The sequence below is a fragment of the Sparus aurata genome, chromosome 9, assembly GCF_900880675.1.
Source record: "Sparus aurata chromosome 9, fSpaAur1.1, whole genome shotgun sequence".
NCBI classification, from domain to species: Eukaryota; Metazoa; Chordata; class Actinopteri; order Spariformes; family Sparidae; genus Sparus; species Sparus aurata.
Window position 1 is genome coordinate 26074361 of NC_044195.1, and position 13086 is coordinate 26087446.

At 39.6% G+C, this 13086-nt stretch overlaps 1 protein-coding gene across 15 annotated transcripts in view; it reads left to right on the forward strand.

Moving 5' to 3' along the window:
* stxbp5l (syntaxin binding protein 5L) overlaps positions 1 to 13086 on the forward strand; it is a 144069-nt gene that overhangs the window by 79339 nt on the left and 51644 nt on the right. For all 15 annotated transcript variants that reach the window (XM_030428851.1, XM_030428854.1, XM_030428852.1 and 12 more), the window contains exons 5-7: positions 902 to 1036; positions 6889 to 6952; positions 10926 to 11009. In XM_030428851.1, coding sequence (XP_030284711.1) covers positions 902 to 1036; positions 6889 to 6952; positions 10926 to 11009 — 283 coding nt within the window. The remainder of the gene's footprint in view (positions 1 to 901; positions 1037 to 6888; positions 6953 to 10925; positions 11010 to 13086) is intronic.

A 13086-nucleotide genomic window follows, 5' to 3' on the forward strand; every position in this document is an offset into this window, starting at 1 on the left:
TGATTGATCAATGCAGTGAGCAGAGTTCTTTCTGTAAAACAAAAACCTTGAATACCTTTTTTTTTAAAGATGTTAGTAACAGTTTGCTTAGGGGTTGTTATTAGGGTTGCAGGAGGTTATGAAGCTCTAACTTGATCATTATTGTTGCTAATTTATAACAAATATGAAAGTTTCAAAATTTGCTTTAAAAAAAGAGATCCGAACTCTGAATGATAATTAAGATTTTATAATATTTCAAACTTTGAACAGAGGAGTCCCGTGAGTTGAAATGGTGGACAAGTTTAGCCTGTAGTGCATGCAGAATGTCTGAAGGCATGACACAACACAGAAAAGTTCAGCCCTCTACTTTTGGCAGTCACGATGAGGAGCTTGTTAAATAACTATCTATACCGGCTTAGAGTGAGTTTAGAGGCAAAAGTAGAGAGTGCAAAAGTTCTCTGTCAAGAGAGAAGCAGGAGTGGGGCACGAGGAGTGAATGTAGGCAATAACACTCAGGCGCTGGACTGCTGAGGACAAAAGATTTTCACTTTCCTGGTGCTAAATTAAACCTTGGGTAAGAGTTAGGCACTCATCAAGAATGAATCGGGCCATGACTTCCGTGAATGAGTATGGGTATGACTTTTATGAAGGGCAGTTTTCACCCATGAAAATGGTTATGATTACGGTTCTTCTAATAGTGACACAGTATGTAGTCTTTTAAGTGAAGAAAGTGTACAGAATTGTGCAGAACAGTCATAGAGGTGAACGGCAATGATCAATGCGTGTCATGTACACAAGTGTGAGAATTCCTTGTTTAAAGAAATACAGCATAGAAACACTGTCCTTGAAACAAACTGAAGACTCCTTTGTGACTGTTCCCATTCTAACACTCAGTCTCTGTCCTTTGTTTCTTGTTCTCCAGGATCACGTTTTGCCACCTTCCCTTTCAGAGTAAATGGCTGTACGTGGGGACAGAGCGTGGAAACACACACATCGTCAACATCGAGTCCTTCATTTTGTCCGGATACGTCATCATGTGGAACAAGGCCATAGAACTGTAAGTTGAAAAAAGAGTTATCAGTGATGGCAGTGATGATTTTTAATGAGAGCATTGGTGTGAATGGCAGTTAGTGAATTCAGTAACTCATATAGTTATAACTTATACGGTTAAATATTGAGCGGTATTTTCAGTTAATTTGTATAATAAGCAATCTTGGATCTCTTTAGAGCAGTGATCTCTTTAAAAGCTAAACTCACGTCATGTTGAGTTAAGTCAAATTAACGCAGGAAATCGAGTAATTGTAAATGTGAATCGCGATGGTGGTCGTGAGATATGTAGCCCCTTAAAATGTCATCAACTGTAATCTCATGGTTCAAATCTGAGATGTAAACACTTGATAAATGCTTCATCACAGACACTGAAAGTTTGCAAATACTGCTGTATCCCTCCTTGCCCTTATAACTAATCAGAAAGGTTCAAGGTTAATTCAATTGTTAGTTTATTATTTTGCATTTTTGGGGTGAAACACGTGATTTTCACAAATTGACTGTGAACTTCACTTGGATTTCATTGTTGTAGTTGGGGCTTTTGTTGAATATGGGGATGTCTTCATGTCATTTGGTAAAATGACCTGTCTGCGCTTCAAATAGCACACGCACACACACCGATATACACCAACACACACACACACACACAGAAAAATAAATGCCTTGTATTCAAAATGATTGGGTTGTTGTTGAATCGATTTTTTCCTTGTAATGTTGAGGTGGGCCCATTTCTCATGCGTATTGTGTGTTATTGTTCAGCCACATTGAAGTTAACAAACGGACTGCTGTTACTTGTTAGATCGAGCCTTGTTCAGTCATGCTGAACTTGATGGTGCGGTTGCTGTAGCCCGATACAACCACCATCTAACATTTGGACAGTTATCAGGAAAGCCACTCTGGTTGCGATTAATTAAGATGTACTTGACATTTCACAAAAAGAAAAATACAAACAAAACTTGATAGTGAATCAACTGTCCTTTAGTCTTGGTAGAAGACTAAATGAGTTGTCAAGCTGGATTTTTCCACAGCTCATCAAAAACTGACTATAAAGAAAACAACACATTTTCACAGCATTGACAGTTCTTATATTTCATTGTGCAACTGTTCAGTAAGCATTCACAATGCAATGTAATGCCTCACATTTGGGCGTAATTCAACTTCTCAGCCTTTATTAATTGTTGACTGTGCAGCCGACATATGCTGCAGATTGACAACTTAAAGTGCCAGCAAAAACTCAAATGGTGCTCAGTTGCGTTGTATGCCCGTTTGTTTCTCTTGGCTTCATCCACCTACGCGCCGTTTTTTCTGGTGTTACCCTGACAAGTCCCCTGCTGCAGTGTCAGTCACAAGTCACTCTTATACCAAGCCATCTTGTTGCCTTGTGACAGTCTAGTGAGCAGTCATAACACTGAAGTGTGTGTGGGGGAGAGCTGTCTGCCAATCATTGTGAAAGTCTAGGAGGCTGAGACAGTGGTCGTGATTTTAACAGGATATTTGGTTCGTTGATTCCACGCCACAGTGTGAGTCAACACAGAGAACTTCCCTTTTTCCCCCTGCATCATATGTCAGAACTTTCTTCAGTCTAATAATAGGTCAAGCAAAAACGTGCACATTAGCAAATGTAAGAACGTGGGTAGTAACTCTTTTTTTCTGACTAATGTGGGTTGAGCACACAACGGGTTTCTCAACACTTCATAATACGTTCTGCTTGACCATACACTATAATACATCAACTATTTTCCAGCCTGCAGCATTCTGCACCTTTGTGGAGTGGAGTTCATTATAAGTTGAACTTGTAGAGAATGAATCTTTTCTCATCAACACAGAGCGACTCGGGAGTTTCATAGTTTGGCTGGGGAGGTTTTCCACTAAACATGAATAAGGATGAGGGGGGACTTTCTGTTTTTCCTGCGGTGAAACGTCAAGTGAGCAACGGAGAACTCATCCACTCTTTCCACTGAGTACAAACAGCACAGTGTGAGTCACACCGTAGTCGGTGTGTGTTTACACTTGTGTGTGTGTATTTGTGTTCACACAATGTTTGTTTGTGCAACAGCCATTCACAGATGAATTAATTTAATATGAACAAAAGGATGCTCTCTTGAAAAGAATCTGTTATAGAAACAATTCAACTGGGGCCAGCAAGCCTGCACAGGAATGGCCAGGCTCTCATTGAAATTCAAATGGGTTCGCAACATATTTAATGCACAATTTAATCATAAGGAGATTCATTCCAAAATGAGATATGAAAAAATTAGATGCAGAGAGAAATCGGAAAACACTGCAGCCCAGCACACACACACTGCTTCAGTTCATAGATCCCTGTGATGAACAGAATTGTGTTTGCGCTTGGCATCATGTCAGCCATAATCAACATTGGCATGTTTGGCTATTTCTGCTATTTAGATTTTAAAATAAGCAATGAATTTTCAGCGTCCTCCTGGTCCCTCAACAGTTTTATAATAAGCAGTCTTGAAATACAAGCGCATGCTCCAGAAAAATTTAGCAACAGAAAAACATGGAAACAGCACCCCTGTCTCTTGAGCATACACCACTAATTTGCAAAATACATAATACAATTCTACTTGCATTTACATTTTGCTGGTGTTGTTGTAGGTTGATCCTAAGCACACGTGGCATGCAGGAAGCTGACAGGCACGCATCTTATTTTTTTCTTTCTGTCTCTTCAGGAACAATGTCTTCAAAATAATGTTTTTGATTCACTGATTCCGGTAGAAGAAGGAATGAAATAAAAATGAAAACAAATGACATTTTCTGGTATAGATAAGGATGAAAAAGATGTCGGGGATTTAAATCTTAAACTCTGTGGTGAAATTTGTGTCCCATTGTGCCAAAGGAAAATAAGAACACCTGCAGAGTTATTTTTTAGGATTATACACAAATAATGCAGGGAAGAAAAAAATATACTGGGCAGAGGAAGAGGCTTCTAAACATTTTCTGAGCTGCTGGATAAAGTGACAATTAGAGTGAAGATATAGATGGTATACACCCAACAGTCAGTCAACAGTCAGTCGACAGTTGTCGGGTCTCAATGCTCTCTCCACAGAGCCATGACACACTATAGGGAATAATTTTCATGGAAACCTGATAATTTATAAAGATGATTAATACATAAGAAAATACTCACTCTAGTGTGATTGCATAATAAGTCTCTCAATGTACAATTCAAACATTTCATGCCTCTACAGCTGACTTTCTATTTACCGCCCTATACTTCCCTTTTATTTGATTAGGAAATTATATTACCCTTTTTTGATCACTAAAGAGGACATTTTTCACTCTTTTGTATTGGTGATTAGTTGCTGTGGCTGTTCTGGCCCTGCTGGTGTTCAAGGTGACGTTGCTTTAGTATTTGTGATCAGTCTTAATTGTCAATCCCTGGATGACTGCAATGAAAAAGTCCCAATTTGTCTTTCCGCTTCCCCTAAACATACATAATTGATTTGTTTCTGTGTTCTCAACTCTATATTTCATCAATCTGTTACATTTTAGTGTTGTCATTGACGCAGAGTAATGATACAGGCTGTGCTGGAGCCTGTTCGTTGATACACTGGGCAACAGGCAGGGAAGCTAGCCTAATTTCCAGATCCCTCGAGCCACAACAGGCAGGCCTGTTTAACAGTCAATGTTTTTTGGCACTGCCTTGGAAAGGATTTGGAAACATTATTGCTTCGCAAGCACAGGACACTCCTACCTTAATGGAAGCTTTTAGACTGTCTAATATGTTCATCTTTTAGCTCAACAATAACATTACATCTGATGACAAACAAAAGCACACACACACAGCTTCACATTTTCATTGGGCTTGTTGTGTAGATGCTAGTAGGCATGAAACAACCCCACCACCACATCAAACACAAAGACATAAATCCGATTGAATTAGATAATTGATGTACTAATTGGTTCCATTAGTTTCATGAATTGTTTCCAGGCATATGCAAAGAAGCCACGTTTAAAAGAGGAATTATGGGAAGTTTTAAACCTTTGAAAAAAGCTATTCTCTTTAGCAGATCCAGTCTCTGTCTTTCATAAATGTAAAGGTTTTTTAATTTAGCAGTATAGTCTCTTCTCAGAATATATTGCTGTACCTTGGCAAACACTTTTCATCGGTTTATTCATTTTCTTCTTGAAACATCCTGCTGTTTTGTGTGCATTTCAATGACTGGCCTTGTTAGCTGAAAGGAAAACTTCATCAGGAATCACAAAGTCAGCCAGCAGCTCTGCGTAGATCACATATTTCTCTCCTTGGTGTCAAAGCTTTCTTCAGCTAGAGGACATGGCCTTCTACATACAATAGGAAGCCTCTCTGTCCAAATTCAGCAACTGCTGTGAACTTTTCCTCTCAGACAACATAATAACCTGTTATATACTGATAAACTCAACAAGAATGAAGTGTTATTTATGCATGACACAGTCTTTATGAATGTGTATGTGTCTGTGGGCTTGTTGATATACAACAGTAGGACTGAGGTCAAGAGTGCATATACATGTTGGATTAGAAAGTGTATTTCAGTTTAGTGTATTATTTGTTCTGGATGGCTGGTGCAGCAAGATTAGCTCTTGGCATTCACCCATTGTGGCACTTCATTGATTGAACAGGTGTGGTTCGTTGTGGATGGTTTGTAGATACCTCGGCTTATTACTACTTTAACTGCTGGAAAGAGCTTGCTATGGTTTTATGTTTTTATCGCCTTCTGGCAGCAGGCATAACTAAATGGGTCCATCTGAATGTGTCAGTCACACCTCAGCTTTCCAGATCAGCACATGGTTTCAGCCACTGTGATAAAATAACATGATGGCAGCTGCTATGGTGTAGCTGGTGACCAAGCTGCTGCAACCCTCGGCAGGACAATTTAGCAGCACAGGATAGAACAGATTGTAGCTGTAACATAGTGGTTATATTAAGGTCTGGGGTAAGAGCAAGGATTAAGATTGACTCTGCATAGAACAAATCAGTTGGGGAACTACTGGATGCAATTAGGTGGAGCTCTTTGCGTTGCTCTGAATGATCTCTGTGTGTAGCCTAATTTGGGCATGTTAATACCCCGTAGTGATATATCAAAGGGTACAATGGAAACTATACTGCAGTCAGAAGTTTTTGCAGCACAATAACGGCACATTCTGTTCTGTATATGATGATGAAGTGATGATAGATGATGTATTAATGAGCAATCGTGTTAATGTTTAGTGTTACAATCATTAATGGGATACTTGAATCTAGCTCCTTACTTGGCTTTGAAAGAAGTATCAAACTACATGCTGTATTTATACATGTGTAAAACAGGGTAGTACCGAAAGGTTTGGTCGACTCAAAAAACAAGCAATTATTGTTATTATCGATGAAGCTACTGATTATTTTCACAGTTATTAGGTTAATCCTTTAGTCTATAAAAGGTAAAAACAAAACTGAAATATGCTCATCACAATTTCCCAAAGCTCAAAGCAAGGTCGTCATATTGCTTTTTTTTTCTTTCTTTTCTATTATCTTAACTTTTTTAAATTTAAGAAGATGCAAGCAGCAAAGGTTTGAACATTTTCCCTTGAAAAATGACTGAAATTAATCAATTATGAAGTTAGTTGACAATCAACTTTCTTTTGTTCAACAAATCGATTGAACAGCTCTAAATATACATTTCGATAACATTTTCCTACACATTTCCTATAAATATCACGCTTGTTAGCAGCATGTGAGTATACACAGATGGCCTGAACAGCAAAACCCTCCACCAATTCCTTCCATGCTCTCTCTCAACAGGGTGTAAGGGTCGTCTTGAATACTGTTTCACTGCGTTGGTGCTGCTGTCTTTTTCTTATCTCTCTTCTCTTCCCCTCTTGTCGCAGATCAACTAAAACTCATCCAGGACCTGTGGTTCATTTGAGCGACAGCCCAAAGGATGAAGGCAAGGTGAGTAGAAAAATAAAAAAAACGCCTTTGGGTTTTCCTCAAGCACCAACTTTAATTCTACCCACAATCTGCAGAGGCTCTTTCTTTTTACCTAATCCTCTGCCTCTATCCTGTTTTTCTCTGTCACATATCTGTCCTTCAACCTCCACTCTGCTTTTCTTGTATCCTCTTTCTCTCTTTTTTCTGTCTGCTTTCTGTGTTTCTGTCTTCTTTCTTTTTTTTCTCACCTCTCACTCTCTCAGCCTGTCTTTCTCTCTGGCTCCCAGCAAGAAAAAAACATCCTCTATTCAACCTTTGCTCCCATCTGCTGTCCCTCGGCTTTTCACATATATACACCGAAGAAGAGAGGTGTGAGGGACATGTGGGTAATATATCCTTCGAGAAGAGTTGAGCCTTTCAGTGTCAAGCTGCAGTCAAATTGGTAGGAAAAGTGGCAGGTAGAGGTTGCTGTGAAAGAGAGGTCATTGAGGAGCTCATTGATTTTCCCGATGGATTCTGCTGCCTCTGTGTGAAATCGCTGATGACAAGCTGTGAAGACATACAATTGAGACACGGGTTTACAGCTGCTGTCACACTCGCCATAACTCACTGCAGGGACTAAGTTCTGCATGCAGCATTTCAATAAAGCATAGGTGTTAATGTCACTTCCAGGAAAGTAGGAACTCCACCTTTAGGTTGAAATGGCAAGGATGCAAGCCTTTGCATTTTATGCTTGTTAATTATTCCTCTGAAAGTAAATTTGACAGCAGGGAATACACATAGCTTTATAGGTCCAGTGTGCAGGATTTAAGGCTCTTATTATGCTGAACGTTACAAATGGAGCCCTCTGTCCCTACTCTGTGTCGACTTTCTCCATATTTTTGCATGTTTACTAAAGCTTACAAATGCCAATGAAACAGAGCAGTAGTGCACAAATTCCGGTGGTTCAAGCCATAGGAAATGACGGAGAAGTGTGAACAATGGCGGACATCTGGCACCAATGGAAATGACTCCAGCGTCAATCTCTCTCTTCTGTAATATTAGTGAAAAGGAATCTCTGTCCACCTCCAGAGGAGGGAAAATGTCTGTGAAATTTTAATGCAACAGATCTTATAGCTATGAAATATGAAATTATTCATCTTTACTCGCTACATCTAAGCCTTTCTTATGCTCAGGTGAGTAGAAACCAAGGTTATGGACTCCCATGAGTAGCAGCTATTGATCTCAGCTGAGAATATCCATATGGTGAATCCAGCAAGAAGGTGCATTTCCCCAGATAATAAAAAGAAACAGCTGACACTGATGCAGGCATGAAAATCACTCACCTTTCGGCGAAATTTGCTGTTTTGGAACCAAAATAGGTGACCTACTTGAATCGTGTAGATCGGATGAGAAAATGTTTTGTTTTTTGTTTTTTTTTGGTGGGGGGGGGGGGTATGGACGAGACATGGAGGTATACCAGAGAATGAACTGCGAACATGTGCGTGCCTGAAGGGAGCCTTGAATTCGATAAAAACAACTTTTCTAAAATCTCTACAACTCATTTGGGGGGGGGGGGGGGGGGGGGGGGGGGTCTGACTGGAGGCTGAAGGTAAAGTACGTTGGATTCTCTGTCAGAAAGACAACAAATTTGTCTTCAAAATAAGAGCTTTACATTGCACCCCATTGGAGTTTAGCACTGGGTTCTTAGCGGGGGGCTTTTAATTTGAAAGTAGCGACCGTTAGTAGCTTGCCGCTACTAGAGTGCCTTAAGAGAGACTCTGTAGGACTCTAGCTGGAGACGCTAGCATCTCCTGGATCTCAGCGGCTTTCCAGTCACTCATCTTGACGTCCGCAGATGAAGTGATGGACTGACTGCTGTGATCAGCTGTTTTGTGGTTTTAAAATTCCTCGGCTGTGGGTCGCACATCAGTGCATGTCATCGACACCTCCACCCATCTCACGCAATAGCCGGCACATCGACGTCTCGGATTTAGATAGCATCCGAGGTGTACCCTCCAAGGCGGTAAATTGGCGGACCAGAACAGACCTCCAATATACCGCCTTCTGTCTAAATCCGCGGACCTGGCCGCAAAAAGGACAGCCGAATTGGCGGCTTGCTGCCTAGTATAAAAACAACTATTAACTATGCAAACAAGGGCAGCCATGCACTGCAGGCACACTGTCAAACAGAAGTGCACAGGAAGAAGGAGCAGGTCACAGCATCAACACGTGTTGCCAGCACCTTTCTTCCAAGCAGAGAGACAGCAACTTTTTCAAAACCCATGTTGGTCTTGTCAAAACACATTCTTTGCGGCAGATTGCGCTATTAAAGTTGTGCTGTTGCGCATGTCATGAGAGAAGTTGTCAGTCTCATTTCTTATATAGCATAATGTGACAATGTATAGATAGATGTATGTATAGATACATTCACTGTCTTGTAATTCTGCTTGATTTTGCTCTCAAAATGCATCAGATTGATGTTTTAAATATGAAATATTCAATATTTTCATCCCCGAACCCCCCGAGAGGGGTCGTATCCTTCTCACCTTTTTCACCCCTGACCCGTTTTCATGCCTGCTGATGAAGGGCTTCCTAGGACAGACCTTACACACTCCTCGTACTGTTAGTTGATTATTTGATTAAAGTGTCAGTTTCCCAATAGCCAACCAATAAGATAACATTAGTCCCAATGTAGAAACACTTCTGGTGCGATGATATGGTTGCTAAATGTCTGAAACTGCAGATAGGATTTTTTTTTAGGGCAACAGTAAAACCTTATCAATTTAATAAGTCACTGGGATGTTAGCTCTTTGTTTTAAGAGATAGCATATATATATGTATATATATATATATATATATATACACACACACACACAGTAGTTTTTAGTTCCTCGGCTCACTAGTGGTCAAAACTTGCTTGAAAAACTTAATGAGTTGTCGCAGTAGGAAAAGCACAGGTGTAGCTAATAACTTTAGTAATGGCTTTGTGACATCTACAATACCAGGAACCTGGAAAGTGCTCACCTAAATTGAAAGCAGTCGTTATTAATGTTAGTATTATTATGCTAATGTGAGGATATTTCAACGCATGCCGTAAAAGAATTGTTTCTTATGCAGTTTTGTATTTCAGTGAAAGCCTTGCAGTAACAATCTGATCTCGTGATGCACCTAATCATACAAGTCAACTTTTTACAGCAAATACATATTTAACGTTTAAAAAGGGTGACTCTGCAGATATCTGTCAAAGTAGATCCACGTACCTTTTAAGTTATGTGTATTTAAGCTATTGTGTTTGTTTCATGGATGTCTTCATTCTTTTTCTCGTTTACATTCGTGACTGCTGGTGGTACTCGTATAAAACTTCAGGATTTCACACTTCCTCTACTGCCCTCAACTTCCCTCTTATGAGTTGAGATGTCACACAGTCTTTGCTCTCAGCAAGAGAGCTGTTTCCTCCTCTGTCTTAAACGCCTTGTTCCTCCAACATCAATCCCATCTCCCCGGATCTGTGATCAGATTGTGACGACTTTGCTCTCCACTCTTATCCTGTGTGTGACGGTGGAATCGTGTTGTCGTGTGTGGCTATGTTTGTGAGTTTGTTTTTTTTGTGTGCTTGGGAGCTGTGTGTTTATGGGTGACTATCTTCATCTCTTGCATGTTTTGCACACTCCTGTTTTGCATACTAGTACGCCTGTGTGCTTGTGTGCGTCTGTACTGTATAAGTCAATACATTATATGTGGTTTTGTGTGTGTGTGTGTGTGTTTGACTGTGCCAATACTGTATATTGCCAATATCTGAACCTGGTCTGACTAAGATAACTGAAGCCATGGAAGAGTATTTTGGGGGGTTGCCAAATGCAAAATGGTTCCCCTACATTACAGCTAAGAGTGTGATTATGTGTATTAGATTTTTACTGTAGTAGGCTCTTCTCATCATCTTTTTTTAAGGCTATTAAACATATCTTATGATTTAAATGTCTTAACTTCTGTTCGTTTTGTCTTCCCTCTCCAGCTCCTTATAGGGTTTGAGAGTGGGACAGTTGTACAGTGGGACCTCCGGGTCAAGAAGGCTGACTTCAGAATCTACTACGACGAGGTGAGCTCCACTATGCACTACTGCTTGAAAGGAGTTACCAAGTGAAGCCACAGTTCTATCAGGAGGAACACTGTTGTTTCTAAATGGGTCTCCCATTTAAGGTCGATTTGACATTAAAGGGATTTCGGTTGGCTCTCAGTTTTTGTTGAGTCATAACATTTGTAAAGATTCTGTTCTATTTGAGCTCTCAGTAGGGAGGAGGTAGTATATATATGTAGCCTACATAACATTTGTAAAGATTCTGTTCTATTTGAGCTCTCTGTGGGGAGGAGGTAGTATATATGTGTATGTATATATATATATATATATATATATCAACATCAACCTTTCTTATTTTCATCAAGGTTGTCTTTGTCATCAGGTGTTGTATTGCCAGGCCTGTTTGCCTGCCAACCAATTACTGCTTTTTTGAATAAGAAGCACTAATTGGAGGACTGAGGCAAGCTCATACCGGTCAGCCTCTGACAGCTTGTGCTGCACTATGAGCTCAAACAGCTGAAGACTACAGTGTCTCTGCCATTTTTTCTAGTTATTACTGGAGACTAACATAATAGCATGCTCTTGGTGTCTAAGATGTTTGGTTTATGTGTTCCCCCCTCTTTGTGCCAAAGTGTGTACTCGTTAATAATCAGAGTAGGGCCCATAGGGCTGCCCCTAATGATAATTTTTTGTTCCGCAATTGATCTGTTGATTATTTTTTGGATAAATCAAACTTTTTTTTTACTTCTCCATTAATATATCAACACATTTACAGACACCCATTGATAAACACAGTAATGATCCTGGTTGTTTACTGTTATTTCAAACCTGTCGATGAGGACAAACAATCACTAGTAGGACCCGCATGCCGCTCCAGTAAGCTTCTACTACAAGTATTTAAGTAATCGATTATGTTGAAGCACCAGCCCTGAATCAGATATTATCAATTAAAGCCCCATTAGGTGCTGATTCATTATATAATTAAATAATGTCAGAGAAGTGCGATAAAGGTTCATCACTTTCTCTTGCCCATTATCAGCTATCAGTAAATCATCTTAATTAGATACACTATGTAAAAAAAATGCTCAAGTAAAACTAGAGCAGAATAGACTCAAACTTTCTCACAAGATACAGTATATCTGTGGACATTTTATCCAAGGTCAGTTTGTGAATTTCCATTGCATCCACACACACAGACACATTCCCTCTCAAACTCACAGATCAGTTCTATTTAATCTTTTTTTTCTTCTACCCTTATGGCCTCAAAACCAATTTGCCCTGTCGACATTTTCACCCCGTGGCGCTGATTCTCTACATCGCTCATCTCCTGTCCCCTCTCCTGTGAACAGTCACATCCTGCTCACATTCATTGATGTGATCTCATGTGCATCACCTCCAGCATGGCATGATGTCTCACACCTCTTCAGTTGAGTACAAAAAAAAAAAACAGCACCACTTACGTCTCACAAAGTCACAAGGGTTTTACTTTATTTGGCTTTTCTATTTTGGATCTGTTATGTTGACCACCTTTTATTTTCACTGCGTTGAATACACACATATAAATTACGCATACATTTGTCCAAGAAGAAAGAAACAGAAACCAGAGACAGAAACTCTCTAATGACCTTGAACCTTGTGTAGCCTGCTTTCATGACAAAACATGTGGCTTTATTCTCTATTTGCATGGGGATCTCTAGTTATTTGTAATGATTGCAGAGATATCATCTGTGATCTTAATCCTGTGCGATTCTTCCATATCTGTAATTTGTGAAGTAAGAATTCCACAGCAAATTACCCACCGTTTTTTCATAAATGATACTATTAGTCCTGTGCAATTTGGGGCCATATTTTGTTTTTAACATCTGCTTTCTGTCATACAACTGAGCAAGTAAGTCCGTTTAATAGTGGCACAAATATGTTGAACAGCTGTCAATACCTTCGCTTTGAGATGCCTTGACAAAAGGAAGTCTTATTCAAGTACAACCATAAAGCATCTGTTACTCTATTGATTTATGCACATAACAAACACAGAGAGTGGGTAAAAAAAACAACAACCTTCAAATATTTTTTTTGATTTATTTTATTAATATGAGTGTTG